The sequence below is a fragment of the Chelonus insularis genome, unplaced genomic scaffold (assembly GCF_013357705.1).
Source record: "Chelonus insularis isolate UGA/USDA-ARS -01 unplaced genomic scaffold, ASM1335770v1 contig_398_pilon, whole genome shotgun sequence".
Classification (NCBI taxonomy): Eukaryota; Metazoa; Arthropoda; class Insecta; order Hymenoptera; family Braconidae; genus Chelonus; species Chelonus insularis.
This window is the reverse complement of record NW_023276553.1, coordinates 490,660-511,041: the sequence shown is the minus strand read 5'-3', so window position 1 is coordinate 511,041 and position 20,382 is coordinate 490,660. Positions and strand designations below refer to the sequence as shown.

The following is a 20,382-nucleotide window of genomic DNA, read 5'->3' as shown; positions in this document are numbered from 1 at the left end:
TTTGAGTTTCATGTGTGTTACAATCAAAGTAAAGAATGAAAGTTATTTTCAGTTCATTACGAAAACTCTATATGTTCGTACAGTAGAATGAAAGAAAAGCTAATTAGGAATAACTCATTTGTACTGAAAACAATTGATTAAGCGAGGTAATTGCTCGTTATAGTTTGAAGTGGCTGTTATTACTTTATATGAATGCAGCAAATGAAGTGATTGTGTATAATTTCAAATGTTATTATTTCGTTACTTTCTCATTACTTTTTTTTTATTAAAAAAAAAAATCATTAAAAAATTTTTAATTCAGTTTTTAATCTATGGCATTGATCAAGAATCATTTTAAATTTATTCTCGTTTAATAAGAGTTTTCCTCTGTAACTTATGATTTTTATGTTATATATCTTTTGATAGATATGTATCTACCACATGTTCAACGCTTCTGTCGCTACTTAATCTGCATTAATTATTTATCAACATTGTAGTAGAATTATAAACAGTTATTTGCAATCTTTTTCACTTAATATCACATATTAAAGCCAATTAAATAATATCTTTGAATTTTTTCCCTACAATTTACTTTCAATAATCGATTTAAAGAGTCTAAAACATGTTAATTAGATGTAAATATTAAATAAGAACAAGATTTAGTGACTATTAAAAAAAAATAATCGTTAGAAAATGATGTAGAAATGAATAGTAAAAGTATGTTTTGCAATTACGTATTTTTCAAATAAAAAACAATTATCTACATATAAAATACATATCATGCTGACATGAAGGTGAATAGTTAATAATAAAGAGGAAACATGATATAATAAGGAAATATAAATCTGCACATCTGATGATTGATAGTTTCTTCGAGGCATTCGATGCAATTAAATGTCTGTGTTGAAAGCTAATTCAATATTAAATGATTAGACAGCACAATAGCTATTGATTAGCTCTTTTAATAAGAGTGGATTAAAAGATAGATATTCATAGTGTCTAAATATAACATAAAATATCATATATGAAGCATAAAACTTGTTTAATTATTCATAAAAAAAGTCTATGATGATGAATGCTAATTGCATAGTTCTGAAATACACAATCATATTTTATCTAGTTTATTCGTCAGTGAATTTCACTGATTATATCACTATATTATTATTCCGTTGATTTGAATAGGGATTGTTCTTGTTCTGTTACATCATTTTTTTTTTCAAGTTCCAACAATATTACTATTATTATCAAGAATACTGTGCTATTTGCTTTGTTAAATATTGATATCTTCTTTCTAGAATTAAACACTAGCACAATGCACTCTCGAACGAAATTGAGTTGAAGCAAAATCTCATTGAATTTTCACAGCAAATAACACATGAAAGGTAATTGGTACATACCAGCAATATGGTACTCAATATAAACACGCACACGTCTTAGTAAGAGCTCAGGAAAGATAAATGAAACACGTTCACTAAATATGAATTCTTCTGCTGAGTCTGCTGTCTGTGGTTAACCCATGAAAATAATAAAAGAAATTTGATGATTATTTTGTACGTAACATGCTTTCCAGTCTTTTTATCAAGCTTGATGCTGTCAATTATGATACATACACGTTCTCTATCTATATACTATAATCATAATCATGTGTGATTAAAATAATAGTTTGAGTTATAATAATAATTTATAGTGAAATGTTGGTTATTAATAAGTTTTAGTTGAAGAATAATTGTTTCTTCTTTGAATCATATTAATAATAATTAATTATATTTTTTGCCAAGAACCATTCGTCATCTTCAACGATTAAAAAAAGCAATAAAGAATACATTCATTCCGTTAGCACACATACCTTTCTATGAAGAAATTAAGTACAGAAATACGAATAAGAATTTTTTCTAAATTATTTTTATTCATCATTTGATTTATTATCCAGGATTTTTAACAACTCAGTCTAATTTAAAAAAAGTTACTTAGAAACAAAAATTATTCACTTCCTGTCAAGATTAATATCTTAATTAGTGATCTATCAATATTTTTACCTACTTCAGTTAATGAGTCTTCAAAAAAATTATTAATTAAAAATATTAAAACAAACTAAAATACATTTTTTATGAGGCATTTAATTATCAAATAAATAAAAAGCAGAAATAAATCTTAATTAAGGTTTTATATTATAGAATGAAAAAAAAAATAATGATTCATTAGCTTTTTATTCATGTCGTTGAAATGATAAAAATAGTACAGATTTTAATGATGAAAAAATTTGCTTTAGTGAACAATAAATTAAAAAAGGATGTGAAAAAAACTTGGGTATGTAGATAGATACATAAGAAATGACTAGTACATAAAGGCACCCTTCTGAAGAAGTATAATAAATGTTTTACTTATGATTAAATATGCTAAATGATGCTAAATAATGAATGTAATAAATATAATGACAATGTGTTTTCTCACGAATTGTAATCAATCACGAGTGCCTGAAAATTTGTTCGTTTTAAAGTTCTTTTATTCACGAATTTCTCAGGATTTATAGGGATGAAGTAAGATCTTTTGTAACTTGTGCTGCCAAGTTGCTGCCAGGTTGTATACTTGTGAGTAGCGACCTTGATAGTGAAGAATCCGGTTCGACAACATGGATCGGCACAATCCACTGGCGTAAGCGTAAAACCTTTAAATGTTGTAAAACCATATATTCCTTATGGCTTATACTATAGAAACACTCATTACTTTTTTCTCCAAGCTGCAATTAGTTACTCTGTTATAAATTATATCAAATAATATTTTTGAAACTTTCTCGAGTTTAATATCGAAATAATCATCATCATATCAGCAAATAAATAAATAATGCTTGATACTTAATGACCTTAAATAAAATAATTATACGGAATAATATCAAATTATGATGATTTTGATTTATTCAAAAAAAATATCAAATTATTCATCAGGGGATTTTTATTGGATTTTTTTAATAATTCGAAATCTGAAAAGGAACATCTTCGTTAGAGTCTTATAAGAAAGTAAGAAAACAAAAAAGCAAAATGATGATGAACAGAGATGATTAGAAAGGAGGAAAAAAATATAAAACTAATAGAACTACAAGTGGTCATATAAAGTTTAAACCAGTCCGTTCATCTCTTGTGTATGTAAGTAGTCAGGTGAGGTCCTTAAATTCTTTGAATAGCCAGACAAGAATGGAAATAAATAAGGATCCGAGGTAACAAGTTAAGGAAACCCATGAGTTTCTTATATTTATATGCTTGTACATGATTCGTTAATGAAAAAATATGCTATTTTTCTAATTATTATAATCTTTAACGATATTTCATTATTATTATCAGTGAGATTATTACGTGCAGGTAATACTGAGATGAATAATTTTTTTGCAACTACAGGAATCCTAATAAATATTAGTACAAAATTAATAATACTGCAAAACGAAATTTTTTCACGTTTAAAATGTTCCGATAATTTGTTTGATGGTAATTTTGATATTAGTTAAAAAATAATTCTCGTTTTATTATCTCAGAAATTTATTGTCCATATTCTTAATTAACTACCAACAGTCTTCCAATATCTTTCATTCATGTATTATAATTTTTTGTTACAGATATAACAAATTACATGAGTTTAATAATATTATTATTGTTGGATTTATAGCAAAAGCAATTTTTTTTCTATTATAAATTGTATACATAGATGACGTAAGATATCGTGACCTATTTTTCGGGACTCTACAAACACAGAAAATTACAGTTATACTTATAGACACACAGACTGAACATATGAACCAATTGTGGATTCCTCTGTTTCTTTAGATTCTTAAAAGGGGATATAATATTTGACTTTACGTGAAAACTATTTTGACGTCTGATTAAATAAAGAATTGAGTGTTGATATATATATATATCATTTTTTATAGATTAAATATTTTTACTCCAAAATGATCTACATGTGACACAACTACGAAATAAATAATCAGCTGAGCTGCCAATATAGACCAACATTTTTATAGAATAAATGATTATTGATTTTAATTTAATGAAAAATTTCAAGATAATATGAAGAGAAACGTGAGAAAGAAATTGAACAAATCATTATGAAAGCATGGTGATGAACGTGAGTTTATTATTGGTATTTTCTTGTACAGAAAATTCACTACAAAGGGATAAGAACATTCATACATCGCGTATAGACAAATGGATAAGAAAATTTATTTTACCTTGAGAACGAGTTCACGAAGGACAAAAAAACAACTAATGCATAAATAGTAGATGGAATTCAGTAACAAAAAGAATAAAATATAAAAGGCATAATCGTAATGTATACCACGAGTTTCTTTCACAAAGAATTCAATGAATATCATACCTGAAGACTCAGAATGTCAAATGTGCATACATATCATTATTTATGTATTCATAAAACAGACTTGAATATCATTTTCACTTTATGGATATAAAACGTATGCACTTAAGATATCAGATGTTAGTCCAAACTCATAAAAATGATAAACATAAATATACAAATGGTATTTAATTACATAAATTACTTTAATATTCACTATATTTCAATTATTTTATCAACAAACAAGTAAATCTTTATCATTTTTCATGCAAATTTTCATGTAATACCATTCGAAATATTATCTTATGAGGTGTTAAAGTATATTAGTGTCGGTAATGGCCAGTTTGGTTTTCCTCAAGTATTGACACTATTACTCTTGTAGATGTGCGACTGTGGTACAACCACTTTGTCATTGGTATTTCTCTACTATGATTTTGATAATGAAGAGATAAAATGTAAAAATGATAAAAAATTCTCAAGAGATAATTTGGAATGTAGGTATTTCTTTTATCATCAACCCTCGCTGTTTGACATTAAAATTGACAGAATTTAGTAGAGATTAAAAGTCGAGAGTGAAGAAAAAAAAAGAAAGTTATTGATGTTCCTTCATTACAAGGGATTTTTCAATCAAATGACATTTCTATTAGAGAAAGAAATTCTTTAAAAAATCATCCCATTTATAAAAAATGCAAAAGGTCTCTTTACCATCTTCGAGGTATTTTTCTCAAAATTTCGCTGCAGGTTGACACTAGCAATAAATATCATAATGAAATAGTATAAATATTCAATAAATTGTAGATTGTTTTCTGCTATCAAAGATACACAAAGACGAAAGTTTTAAATTACATTTTCATTGTTACTAGATATATACAAATGAAAACCCATTTAAACACTCTCTCGATGTACAATCATAAATAACAGCATGCATAGCTCTAGAGAGTACTTTTGCTTTATACTAAAGGTTCGAGAAACCAGGAAATAAAGTGGAATTGCTCGTTCTTCTATTCTAGTATATATATATATATATAAATCGTCCTACCGTTATTCGATGATCATGAGTCAAACAATGACAATTACTGTTCTCTTAATACTCATATTTAATTATTTCAGTCTTATAATGACTTTTATTATTATAAAAATATTCCATTTTTATGTAAAATGTAATGAGGTAATATTTGTTACGTAGACATTTATATACAATCAAAGCAAAACTCACCTGCTACTACACCTGAGTCCAGATGCAGGATAGAGGCCATTCAACTCATACGCTTGAAAAATGAGCAAACACATGCGGACATCAAGATGGATTGTTCTGCTTTCTTGGAAGATGACAATGTCAGTTTAAAATTCAATTTTTTGTCCTTTGATAAATTATTCCAAGTTTAAGTATCGAACAGTTTACATGTGTTATAATAATAAAAAACATTTTAAACATTATAAGATGGAGGATAAAAATACTCCAAAACTTGATATTGTTTCTATCAAATCTACGATATTATCTGTGAGGGTCTGAGTCAACAAAAACAAAACAACAAGTAATGAGTTGAGATTTTGTGATTTTAATCTACTCAGACCTGTTATTAAAAATGAGATCAAAATAAAGATTTAAAGGAATTAGAAAATTTTTTTGAGGACACCATTAAGGCTTTTAAAATAAAATTTTATTTTTATCAAGAGATAATAAGTCCTGAATATGAAGTAGCTCCTGCATATTCAATTTGAATTTAAATTCTTATTTTAAGCTCATTTTTATTTTATTTTTAGATAATAACTGAATATTATTTTTAAGAGAGAATTTCGATTATGATTGTAGTTGAAGTTTATTTTTAAATGTTGATTAATTAATTAAAAGTATATTCAATAAAAAAAATAATTTCGAAATTAAAGAAATAGATTGATTAATTGAATTTAAGTTTAATAAAAAAATTTTATTGGTCGTTGACAGTAGAAAAAAATCATTTAAAAAACATTTTTCAACACTATCACAGGATATGAATAGATGTGTATATGCATGCGTGGGTTTTAGAGTAGCAACTAGGCACGAGTGGTCATCAGAAATCAACAAGTGGCTCATGATTCTGTCAGTGGACACCCGCAGCGACCAGAGAGGACGTGGTACACCACTAAAACACTTCCAATCTCGTGACTTTGTTGTTCACCAAACGTGTTTTCATCGCTAATAGAACCCATCAGCTCATGGAATTGATTCAAAAATGTTATACTTGTTGTCACTGGATATTCATTCTATTATTATTCTATTTATAAGTCTAATAATGTTCACTAATTAAATCAATAACTTTTTCTTCAATATATTACTGTCTTGATATAATTTTTTCACGATGACTCATCACTAGAGATAAATGAAATCAACTCTTAACATCAAGTAGGTTTTTTTTTCATATTTCATCACTTCATAAAAATTGCAAAATAATATAAAAAAACTCGTTAAATTTTTACCAACTTTAAATCTCATTTTTAATATGAAAAAATTTGTTTCTCTAAAATTCATGCAAACTATTTTAAAGCTTGAATATTTTACCCCAAAATGTGTTTTCCAGATTTTTCATACAACATTCTTGAACAAAGTTATTGAACTCCTTTTCTCTTAGAACTATCTTGTATTTATAGATTACAAAACTAATTACAGAAAATTTGTTTTTATGTAATTCTAAAGTCATTAAAATTTTTCTATTAGCTCTATCAATTAAACAATAAAAAGTGTGTCCTTAGATTTAATTATCATATAATAATATCGTAAAACCTAACGGTGCAGTACTTCATTAAAAGTCATATATAAATTAGCTCAAAGTTGTTTACAACTTTTATCTATATTTAACAAGTTATATAATACGTGATGCAATAAATATACCAGAATTGATAAAGACAGGAGTGGAAAGGAATAGCTAGTGGATAGTCAAGGCAACATAGGAGAGGTTAATAAATGATCCAAGTATAAGTCAATGTATCAGAGTATTAAAGAATGAATCAAAAACGTAGTCAATAATAAATTAATAATCAATTGAATAATTCAAACTTTAGATAACTAATATCTAACAGTCCAGTAATTACAAGTATAAATCATCAAGATTTAGTATAATCCCTGGAAAAATGTTTATGATGATCTACATCAAATGTGAAGTTATTTTTATTAACTTGAACTCTCTTTGATTTCCCAATAGATTCTCACATGCATTTAGATTGATGTAATAACCTCATAAATAATGTACACGTGATAATCACATACATCTATTAAAAATATATTCATTAAAAAAAAATGATTAATGACTCTTTATGATGTTTTGATGTGAATAACTTTGGGTATCGACACATCTTAGTTTTCTAGAAAATAAGAAAATCGTAATCACCATATATTTAAAATGCAACATAAAACCAATCAAGCATGCAGTTATTCTGCAATTTACAAAACACAAAACCAGTATTTCTTTAGTCTGAATGTCACTGCGATAACTCGAACGAATCACGACTCTTCTAGCTTTTCTTACCTTAGAGTATTAAATCGACAAACCAGCGATCCGTATAATCAACATATAAATCAAGATAAGTCAGTCTTTCACAATCGAAACATTTGAAAGCCTTTCTTATTTTATTTTCTGGATAAGCTATTAACATATAACATCAATTGAAAAAATGAATAGATTATCAAGTAAGTGATTTTATGTTTATATAAGGGAAAGTTTATTCGTTTGGACCACTTTCGAGGAAGAATATTTTTAATTACTCTGCGAATGATTCATTGGGGTTAAGTAACCAAGTATTCATTTAAATATCCAAATCTTGGATAATTACTTCCAACGCCAAATCATTTTTCTCTTCAAATCTCTCTTTGGATATTTTTTCCCCACAATTAAACGAAAATTGGAAAGATGAGCTGCGGTAGAATTTGAAGATTTTTTTTGGTTTAAAAAAATTTTTATTTAAACAAAATAAAGTGTGATATTTCAAAGTTCTTCGAAATGTTTTTTTTTTGTTTAGAAATTTGTAACAAAATTTTTCAGCCGAGTTATCGCCTAGTGAAATGAAAAAAGGCATTTTTGACTTTGAGCTTTTATGACTTTTGAAAAAATGATCGCATAGCACCCACTGAAAATTCCATTTCAAAGCTAAAAGTGTTCTCTTTCAAACACTTACACCTAGTATTTCTTTTCACAAATTTTTTACATTGTAATTTTTTTTTTTGTTTTTTCTAAAATGAAAAGTTTACATCTTCCGTTTCTAATAATTATTTATTTGCCAATAATTCAATATAAATTTTTATTAATGCGACGAAATAGCTACTTGCAACTTCAATGGAGGAATCACATTCAATTTAATATTAAAATTACTTGGGATGAAAAAATTATTCAAGTCGTATTACATTAAGAGTCATAAGAGTTTTATGACCCCTAATGTATGCTACATTACATGAGTGGTGAGGAATTTTTTCTCATTTGTTGACTAGTATTATTAATAGATGGTAAAAATTCAGTGATGGCATGGGCATGTATGAGTATACCTGAATGTTATAAGACCTAACATAAAGATATCACAGACGTCAGTTATAAATCAGCAGAAGCAATAATCACAAATGAACTGCAGACAAGTGGATGCCATATTGGGAGTCGAGTAAATAATGTCTGGAACGTCGTTGCAAAAAATATAACTGGATAAAAGGTTGCAAGCTTTTTCACTAATTTAAAAGATAACGAAGAAAAATTGTAATTAATAATATCTGGAAACATGTATTTAATTTGCTTCTACCAAAGGTTGAGAAAGTCATGATAATAAACATGTTAATTACTCTGATTTATTATAAATCACAATTTGTAGATAAATATAAATTTAGGACTGTAGGAAAAAAGTTTATTTTGTGTTTTATAATAATTTATATTGTCGAAGGTGCAAATTACCTATGGAGCTTCTCAGGAGATTGTTGTGGCCTCTCGTTATCATATAATATATAATAATAAATGCTTAAACGCCTTGAGAAATGTACGTAAATGTGTATATAAAATCTAAATATGTATTTCGAGTTAATAATAGTTGCATATAACTCTTCTCATATGATGAGTGGGTATGGGAAAATTATTATAACCGCTGGGTATATTACACAGGGAAATCGTTACGTTCAGTTTGCAAAGAGAAATTTCTGCTGGGCGTGTACTTTATCTACGCATAAGTATTAATGTAAAAAATTATTTCGAATCAATGTTTATATTTTTTTAATTTTTCTATTCTTCGTTTCTCTCTTTGTCTATTGTGCTTTTATTTATTTGAAATGAATTTATGCATGACGGAGTTGAATGTAAGGCAATTTAATTAATTTTTTATAGTGAAATTAATAATATAAAATATAGAGTGGAAGATAGAAAATTGTCTAATTTTATTTTATGAGATTTCGTCCAATAATATTAAATAAAACTTCATTTATTACATGAAATGCATGGAATTTTTTTCATTGCATAAAAGAATGAAATATTACATTTTATGTAAATGAAATGCCTTCAGGCAGAAGAGAAAAATGCTTTGAATAAAAGCAAATTAAACTTATTTCTATAGCTTTTTTCAATAACCAATAGACTATATAATCATTCCTATTTTATTTCATTATTTTTTTTTTTTTAACATTATCAGTATTGAAAAATTGTTTTTGTTTAATGGATTTTCATATTCCATCTATTTTATTGATAATTGAAAAATAATTACAATAAAATAAACGAATAATAGAAATGTAAATTATTTTAATACGCTCATTAGTTTTAAAATTTTTTGTTGAATCATTCGTTATGACTGATATCGATTTTTTCGAATGAATAGTAGAAAAGTTTTGTTGATAATCAAGCTGATATAAATTCATAATTAATTCCTAAATTGTACTCTTCAGACAAAAGAATTATCATAAAGAAATAATAAAAGAGAAAATTGTGGATCATTTGTGAAAGTATAATTACGATTTTCATTGAATAACTATTGATGGAGAATTTGCATAAATTGGTGCGACAACTTCCATTACCGTGGAATTCATAATTATAAACGGTCGAAGAAGATCGAATGGAATTTCTTTGTAATTTACAAATCGTGCAGTAGTAGCCTGTTAATTGAAAATTCAATATTGAGTACAATTTCACTAGACCAGAAATTACTGTGTGTGCCATTTTTTTTCTATCTTTATTTACCCTTGAATGTTTTTCTATAACTAGAAGCCATTGTTAAAAATATCTCTTAAAAATTTCAATATTGAGCTTAAAAGAATTTCTAAAATTGTTCCCCTTTTCCATGTGCATTTTCAGCATGTTTCTCGATTAAACATGTTAAATAAAAATCCATTATTGAAGAGTAGACATTTAATGAAGGATTAAAAAAATTTTTTGTCGTTATAAATTCGTAATGACACATTCAAAATTTAGATTTGAATCTTTATGTTGAGTTAACCATCAAATAGGCTTAATTAAAAAAAAATTACACAAAGCAGAATGGATTTTTTGAATCCACATAATGACTACTATGAGATTTATGATTTGTAAACTCTCAACTCATAATTAAATAAAATTACTGACAACTTTTTAATACAGATACACAAAGAATAAAATGATTTCTTCCATAATATCGACATACCTACTTGATATTATGATAATACAGTAATTTTAATCTTATTATAGATGTTATAATATAAGTACATGTATTTGACGGCTAATTTTTCATACATCGTGTCTCACACCTGTGTAAAAGTGTCTATATGTACATACGAGTGTTGTACATTATTTTACGTAGTAAAGTCACGCGAATGTTAGTAGTCACGCGATGCCAATTGAATATATCGATTACACGCGTATACATAAAAGGAAAAATTGTTTTGTTGTTAATGACTTGAAACTTCTTTCCCTCAATTCATTAAAATACTTTTCTTGTTTCACTTTTCAATTTTAATTATCGTTACATTGATTATTACGAATTTTTATGCAATAAATAAATATACCACATTGCTGAACTTATTATTTTCATTTACGAAATAAATTGAAAGGTAAATTACTATCATTGTTGATCATTCTAAGCGAAATGAAATTATTCTAAAAGTTAATTCGATGGAAAAATGATTGATTTCAACTTTGTTTTTATGCTAATAAAAAAATATTCATTTTCCTGTTATTGAATAACAAGCTGCCATTTTTGAAAAATGATAGACTTAACTATGTGATACGAAAATATATATATATATATATATTGCTTGGTTATAGTTCTTTCTCTCTGCCAAGTGATTTTTATTCTCTTTTCATTCATCAATCATTGAATTTATGAATAAATTTTCAAGTTATAAAGAAACATAAAGAACAAGTAGCTTCGATTTTCGAAACTTTTTATGCTTTCAATGGAATTATTAATAAAATTCAAATGAAAACATAAAAATTTCAATAATAAAATACAGAAAAAATATTTGAGTACATAAAACATACTGAATCAATCATAACATAGAGAATATCTTTTGAATAATTGAATTTCAATAAATTAATAATCAAAGTAACAAGCGAAATAGATTTAATATTTATTTTTAGAAAAAAAAAATAAAGACATCAATATCTAATATAAATTCAAACTCGTTCATTAAATGATAAATGTAAATAACCATTGCATGCTTTTAACCTCGATCGTTCCTGAAAGTTAAAGTAATATTTCCACCATAAATATAAAGAATTTGATTAAAGCATTAAATTTTATTTCTGATAACAAATACTTTAGAAGTGAAAGTTCCTAGATCCGCAATAAAAGCATTATTCTTATTGTGCACGATTATTAATCGAATCGTTCCACTTTCTAACTTCATCCAATATATTACCAACGATAAAAGCAAGAAAGAGGAAGAAATGAGATAAAGGAAATAAAAACAAAAGAGAAAGAAAGAAGTCGCGTGACTTGGAAGATTGTCACGACAGCTGACTCGCCGGAAACTTCTCGCGAGAAAGGGACATTGTGTATTAGATATGCATGAACCTAAAAGACATTTGCATCAACAAACGAATGCATCAAAGAACAACTCACGAATTTTAGATTTCATTTTTCCAAGTCTCGAAAATTAATACGCAAAAAGGAACATTAAATGTTCTATTGTTGTATAATCTCCAAGATAACATCTTTTCATTTTTTCATCTAAATTCATTCAAGATGTAATAATTTTAAAAATATTATTATCATGATATTCCAGTTAATTTATAACTAGCAGTTATCATTATATTTAATTGTAAATCATATAAAATTTATAGCACGAAATACATTTGTTATATTACGCAAAGTGTATATGATAATCGAGATTGGTATCAGTAAGATAATTCTAGTAATATGTATTGTATTGTAGTAATTTAATGAAGATGGTTTATACTATTTGCCAGCTAAACTCGAGGTTACAGTCATTCTCATCCCGTTATGAAGCAGTGTAATGGGAAAATCTGCGGCACCAACGGCCCCAGAATTTCTCATACCGCAGTAACATTGACGAATGCTCTCATAAATAACGGGTGCGCGGAAACTAATTGGAGTTTCTAGTTAAACAGTGGTCGTGCGCATGACTTTACCAGTTACACATAATCTGGGTTACAAAAACTTCTCGCTCGAATGAAAAACTTGATTAAGAAATAAATTTTTTTTATTTTTAATCTGTTTCTCATTGTTTATTCGAGCTAAAAAACTGGTTAATTGATAGCTGAAACTCAACGATTCGTGCTAGAATAGGGTCAACTAATCAATGAATTAATCGTTAAGCTCAATGAGTTTTCATTGATAAACAATTAAATGCTATTTATTGAAATAAACTTAGTGCCACATGTCATATTAATCCTCTACGATATTTATTTAATTTAAATCTACCTTTTCTTTTTATTTATATTAAATGCGATAACTTTTTTTTCAAATCCTAAGCTTAAACAGATTTTTTAATTTTCTTAAATTCTTAGGGACTGAGAAGTATGTAAGTTCTTCCATTATAAGACATCTTAGACATAAAATCAATGACAAGACATCTTAGATCGAATAATAGGTTGAGACATTATCGGATAAAAATTGATTGCCCATAACTTTAAGTGATCGAATCGATAGCAGTCTTACAGTATTAAACGTATGGTGCTCAAAGCCAATATATGTAAGTAAAAAGCAAATAAGACACTTGAAAGATGGCATCATCTTAAATTTATAGATTTATTCTTCTCAATAAATTTTTTATCAAAATCAAATAATTATCCTTTACTTCAATTCATTCACTTCGGATAAATAAATTAATTTTACGATCAACCATTAATTTATTGAGTTTAATCTGAATAAATGATTTATGAAAAATCAATGACATGCTTCCATAACAGATTCGAGTAAATAAAAATAATTATATTTATAATTCATATGAATTATAAATAATCATTATAATATAATTGCAGATCTTATCAGATTTAATAAGCATATGTAATGGAAAAAAAAAATATTATTGCATTGGAACAATGTTACATCTGAGCAAATAATTTGTGTTGAATATAATACTCGAGGCAGTTTCTCGATCTTTTTTTGGGTCAAAAAATATTCCACTCACTGTAAATGCACGTCAAATTCGCAATGCCTCTCACTAGTCATTACAATGAACACCTAATAACAAATCGAATTATACGGTATTTATGATATCTTTGAAACGTCTAATCAGTTCAATCGTTATTCTTTATGTTCAACATTCCATATTGCTTATTTTCTTCTGACTAAATGTTACAACATTTTATCGGTTTGACCTAATTTTTACACTATTTCAAATTTCTTTTGTGATCGAATGATAATTATAAATGATAATACAAATTGAACTAACTTCGATAAAATAGTACAGTATGGCAACATAAATATAAAAATTTTTTTTTCTTGCAGAAAATGTTGTAGTGAATAAAATTATCTCACATTGAAAAAAAAAAATATTTATTTATAGTTTTTAATCTGCGTTTATTCGTTCTTTCATAGATCTGAAAGACGAAGCTAACGTCTTTTATTTCTTATTACTTGGAAAGAAACGTAAATAGAAGTAAATCACGTAAAAAAGAGAATAAAACTGGAAAAAATGCACGAGAGAAGAGTAAGTTGAGATAAATGTGAAAAGGGAAAAAGTAAGAGAATAATGAAAAAAAAGTGACGAAGAAGGAAGAGGAGAGAAAAAGCATAGAAGTTGTGTAGAGAGTAATTATGAAGAAAAAGAATTTTTACATTTATATCTCTTATACTGCAGAATAGAATTTGCAATTTTATGCTAAAAAATTACGAAAATTATTTTATTTATTTCTCTAATTGTCATAATTATTTGTACATCTCAGAAATGATATAAAAACAGTACAAATTCTTAAACATAATTACTGTATTTATAATATATAACTAAAATTATTGAAATAAATCAAAGCTTCAGCCATTAACGAAGTTCAACACTACTATCAATCATGTCTAATAACGGTGTTTTCGTACACAGTCACACTACAGCTCATGATGTGCGATGGTGAAACGGTTTTCTTCTAGGTGATAAACGAGCTCCAATACACGTCACAATCGTGCTGTTTCACCATTAATTCTTTGTAGTGTACATTCAACTTATTTTACATTCATTAAAGAATTTGAACCGCACTTTCTTCTTCATAAGATATTAATACGAAAGATTGAACAAAAAATTTTCCAACAATGTTTGACAGTAAACCTTGAAGTTGAATTAAAAGTTTTCGTAAAAACACCAAGAGGGAAAAAAAGAGTTTAATTGAAGCAATAGACCAGTCACTCGTGCAAAGAAAAGTTATCAACGTATAAATTAGATTTAAAAGATATTAAATTGAACAGAATATTTTTTTTGGCAATGTCAGAACAAAAATTAATTACTCCACTTTTGATGATTAAGATGAAAATTAATTTTTTCTTTTATATTAAACAAAAAATGTTACGTGTTAATAAAACGTGCTCATAAATGATGAAAAATTTATCTAATTTAATACGAAATAAATTATTTTCATCTCATAACTCTTTCGACATCCTTCTCTCCTCCTTCTTTCCGATAAAACTACCGAGATAAAAAATTTTAATATTACGTAATGTTGCTTATCTGTAATTTAGATAATTTGTTTTGATACGTCCCTCATCAACGTTGATGTAAAAATTTTTCATTTCACTAAATCATTTATTTAATTACCAAAATTATCATTAACATACACCTATCAGTAAAATAAAATTAAATAATGTATTATTTTGACAAGAGTTCTATATTATAAAAATTGATCAATAAATATGGTGAAATATATAAAATAAAACGAGTAATAAAACTTTATCGATAAATTCTCCCTAAATTATTCCCCTTAATATCCTAGTCTGGGAATATTAAGATTGAATTTGAAGTTAAATTTAAAGCGGTGTATAAAACATCAAAGAAATTGAAGGGTTTCAGCTGAAGAATAAAATTAAAATTTCGATTCTGGTAGTAAATTCATTATGACGAGTTAATGTTAAATAAAAAAAATATCTTCGAAATCCTAAAAAATATTAAATAACAATAAAAAAATAAGTGTACATGTAAAAATCATGTCTTGAAAATAAATAATATTATAATAATATTTTTTACTCACCATTTTGCAAATGAGTAAAGTCCAAAATAATTCACCAATGGCACATTTGTTTTTCTAGTCTACAAAAACAGTAATGTTCGATCAATATTCAAATGTAAAATTTATTTAAATCCACCAAAAAAAAAAAGAAAGGAAAAAAGGGTAAATTGCTTAACAGTTCAATTACTGTTACACCGTATCCCTGATGACTATTTATTTGCTCCAAAATGGTTTTCTTATAAGTAAAGTAAGTAGCTAAAATTAGCTCGTTTACTGATAATTTTTATCGACAAGATTGCCATTAAAAGCTGTAATCAACAGGAGCAATAAATCGTTTATAGACGATAAATTAATTATAAGTCAACTTGGTTCGTTCAAATGCACCGTTCATCCTCGTTTGTAGCGAATATTGCCTCTAGGTAGAATTCCATCCTCGATGAGAATTTGTTTGGCAAGGAATTTTCGAGGAGATAAATCTCGATGCACATCACGTATGTAGAAGATTTAATTTAAACGAACGTTTGAAATCAGATTGCTTGGCGTCAAGCCATATACAAGGCATTGTAGGATAGTATAGTCTCTGATCCATCGAGTGGAGGTAAAAAACAAATAAAAACAAAATTGAGGAAGAGAATGAGATACAAAGAATAAAGAATAAATATAGAGAAAATTGAAACTTGTCTCGAATATTAAATAATATTGCTATAACTACTTTTGAATAACAAATTCGTAAATAATAATTACTTTTTTTATTATATATTATGTGAGATTAATTATTTTTTAGCGAACCAACGATCATTACTGAAAGTAATTGCAAATAAAAATTTTATTTCAAAAAGTATACAAAAAAAAAATGAAATAAAGATTCCGTCAATTTCCAATAATTGCCTGTAATTTTCATGGAATTGAATTTAGAGAACCGGAAGTTCAGTTTAATCGTCAGGAAGAAATGCACATGCGCACATTTAATAAATGTATTGGGTTAAACTTCAGATTTAATTGTTCATCAATGGTTTTTTATCAAGCATAAAATTCATTTAATGAAAAATTTATCAATTGGTTTAATTTTTTAATCAACCAAAAAAAGCAAAAAAAATATCGCTAAATAAAACTAATAAAAGAAAATTTGTGATTTTGATTAAACGTTTAATTGTTTGTTATTAGATAGGAATAATTAACGGAAATTTCTTGAAATTTATTAATTTCATTTGAGTTAGTTATTAGCTAAAATTAATTTTTTGATTACAGTCATGAATAAAAAGTAATTACAACTCTGCCACGGAAATAAGATATTTTGCTTTTGAAATAACTAATCTCATTTTTGCTATGTAGGTATAATCAGATGTCAAGAATTTCATTAACATATTCAAGTTGAACATGAAGGTTTTATCATTAAATTTGATTCATGAAAAGTTTTATTATTAACTTAATTGCCTGATATAATCAATTTATAGACCTTTCAATCAGACTTACTGTTCACCTGAGGTTGGATTTATGAATATAACATTGCAATAAATGGATAATAACCAGAGCCTATGCGTGTTTCTGAAACGTATGTTTTAGTTGTATCCCCCCATTTATGTTACTCTGAATTAAAATAATTACTGACATTTCTAGTTGAAAAAAAAAAACGTCAACAATCATAAAAGTCAATTCATTTTAACTCTCTATAAATACCTTTCAGAAAAATACATTCAATTAATTGACTTTTAATTTAAAAAATCAATAATCGATATCGATAAATCAATGTTTGCTACAAGATGATAAGAAAATTGATTTTAATTGAAACAATATTTTTTTAAAGAAATTTCATTTATTCCTTTATTGTTTTGTTTATATTCCTAAAAAAATATCCATTTGATTTTATGATTAAATTTATTAATTATCTAAATAATAATGATGAAGAAGAAAGAATAAGAATTTATAAATATTATATGTATTATTAGCATATATATTACTTACCTTATATGTGTACTGATCAAACATCCTACAGACGTCGAGGTCACCACCGAGCATGGAATATTCCGAGTCCATGTTGATGATGTCTTCCTTCTTTGTTTTCTTTTCGTCGCCTCGAGTCCTCGAATAGAGCTCTGATAAATAAAAAATCACCCTATTTTCTCTTTTACCACGCACCAACACTTATAGAACTTGTTCCAAATAAACTTATTGTAACGGTACAAATTATACCGTCGCTCATCGTACGCATCTGTCTTTTTTAGTTTTTTTTTTTCTTTTTGAGAAATCAGAGTTGATTGTACTTTAATGTGACACAGACACTTGTCTCAGTTTGAGTTATTATTTAAAAAGTTTGTGAAAATTCTTTAATTTACACTTATAAAGTTACTAAAAAACTTTGTGCTGGATTTTGATGCACTTTGAAGTCAAACACATAAAAATGTAAAATCTTTCACATTCCTTCGATGTTGTTTTTATGAAATTTCTTATTTTCACAGGATTTTTATTTGTCATACACTTTAACTGGTATTCACTTTCTCCACTTAATAATACACTTTACGGTTTTGAACGTTTTAAAAAATTCTGTTCACATTACTTCACCGAGAGCGAATGAAAGCAAATAAAAACTGTTCGAAAAAATTCTAAATTATACAAAAATATTTTTTCAAGCGTTTAATTATTAAAAAATTTGTTCTTAAATGAAACTCACTGAAATTGACATCAATCAACGGTAATGAAATTAATATTATCAGATGTCAGTTACACATGCACGTTGAATTGATAAATAAATTAACCAATCAGTTTTTTTTGTTCAGTTAATTATAAACTAATGAAGTCAGTTAATCACAACTATTCAAAACAAAGTTTTTGAAAAGTTAGCACACCGCTTGAAACTTTCATCAAAGTAATTTAAATATTTTAATGACAACATAAATTTTTGATTTTGTTTTTTATTTCAAACACGATTTCACATTACTTAAAAACAACAAAGTTTAACAACCTTTTACAGGAAATATTCACACGTGAATACACTTAGTAATGACACAATTGGTTCGTCAGTCATATGGGTTGTAATGCTACACGGCAAATTCATGCCGCGATGTCATGTGAGTGATTCGTAATACACAAGAAAAAGAGAGAGCTTTGAGGACAAGAGATAAGTGTAGAGAGATGAATGTAAATAGGGTGGGATGAGGTCCAGTGGACGTGTGTTCAATCCAGTTGCGCCTTAGATAAGGTTAGGTCAAACGTTATGCCTTGTGGCTAGGTTAGTGCAGCGTGCGGATTGGTGTCCTGTGCGCGATGCGTGTTCTTTCGATAGTCGTCGTGGATGCAGTGCGCGGAATACATCACCCCACTCACGACTACCAACCTCCCCTTCCAATGCCACCGCACCTCTCCTTTCCCCTAACAACCATCATGTCTCCTACATCCTCGAGTCCAGAATTCGATGACTTCTTCATGCGCAGTAACACAACCAACTCAAGGTATCCCGCGCCGAGAATATTTTCTATAGCTTCCCTAAGTCAAAAAATAAGTTGCATTTCAATTGGAGTCGGCCAGTGGTGAGAAATACCAACTCTATCAAACATTCATAACCAAGTTTCCATGTCTTATCAGTATCTACTCAAGATTAGAATTAGAAATTAAGAACCAATTTTTTTACTTACTGTATGGTAAAAACAAATTTGTAGAATTTTAGCATTAACCGAGAAATTGTTTGACTCTTGATTAAAACTTATTCAACTTTCATTTAAATTGAAAATTTAAGATTTTGCAAAACTTTCCTCGAAATTGGTAAAAAGTAGTATTGTCTCATTTTAGTCAGGCATTTCATTCGTAGGAATTTTCCGAGAAAAATCGAGACAAACGTTAGCAATTTTCTCGAAACTTTTTTTAATAATATTTTATAAAGTATGCCATTCAATGTTGTCATGTATGTTATCTGGATTGAAATTCATGCTCCAAAGTGTATTACTTAGTCGAACAAAAAAATCGATGAGAATATGATATAGAGTAGTAATTACCATCAATAAATTTGGTGAATGTAACCAAGACTAGTAATTGGTAAGTTATAGCATTATAAATTGAACCAACGGAATAATTCAAAGAGGTTTATTCAATGTAAATGAGTAAAGTTTTTTCTGGGAGCTCAAAATGGTTTATAACTATAAAACAAATGCCTTATTTAATCATAACTATAGGCTTAATGGATTTAAAAAGAATATTTAATTTATTCGTAGTAGTAAAAATAAAGTTGAACGAAATATACAATTTAGTCAACATTGTCTGAATAAGTATTCATTCAACAAGAGTTGATTCATTAAGTTATCAAACATTGAAGTAAATTGTACGGCTTTGTAGACACACTTGTATAATATTCAAGCGCCAGTAATGATAATTTCGCTCACGGACTTTCTAGAATAATTATAAATTATAATTAATAAAGAAATATATTTCTTCTTTCAACAATCATTCATCCTCTCTGACTATCTTGCTAATTCAAATGGCTTCCATTATTGAT

General features: G+C 27.1%; 1 protein-coding gene across 2 annotated transcripts in view; it reads right to left on the bottom strand.

Moving 5' to 3' along the window:
• Window positions 1–19,179, bottom strand: part of LOC118067921 (TOX high mobility group box family member 3-like) — a 73,632-nt gene extending 54,453 nt beyond the window's left edge. For both annotated transcript variants that reach the window (XM_035084939.1, XM_035084940.1), the window contains exon 1: window positions 17,862–19,179. In XM_035084939.1, the coding sequence (XP_034940830.1) occupies window positions 17,862–17,933 (72 nt within the window). In that variant the 5' untranslated portion in view covers window positions 17,934–19,179. The remainder of the gene's footprint in view (window positions 1–17,861) is intronic.
• Window positions 19,180–20,382: the final 1,203 nt, after the last annotated feature.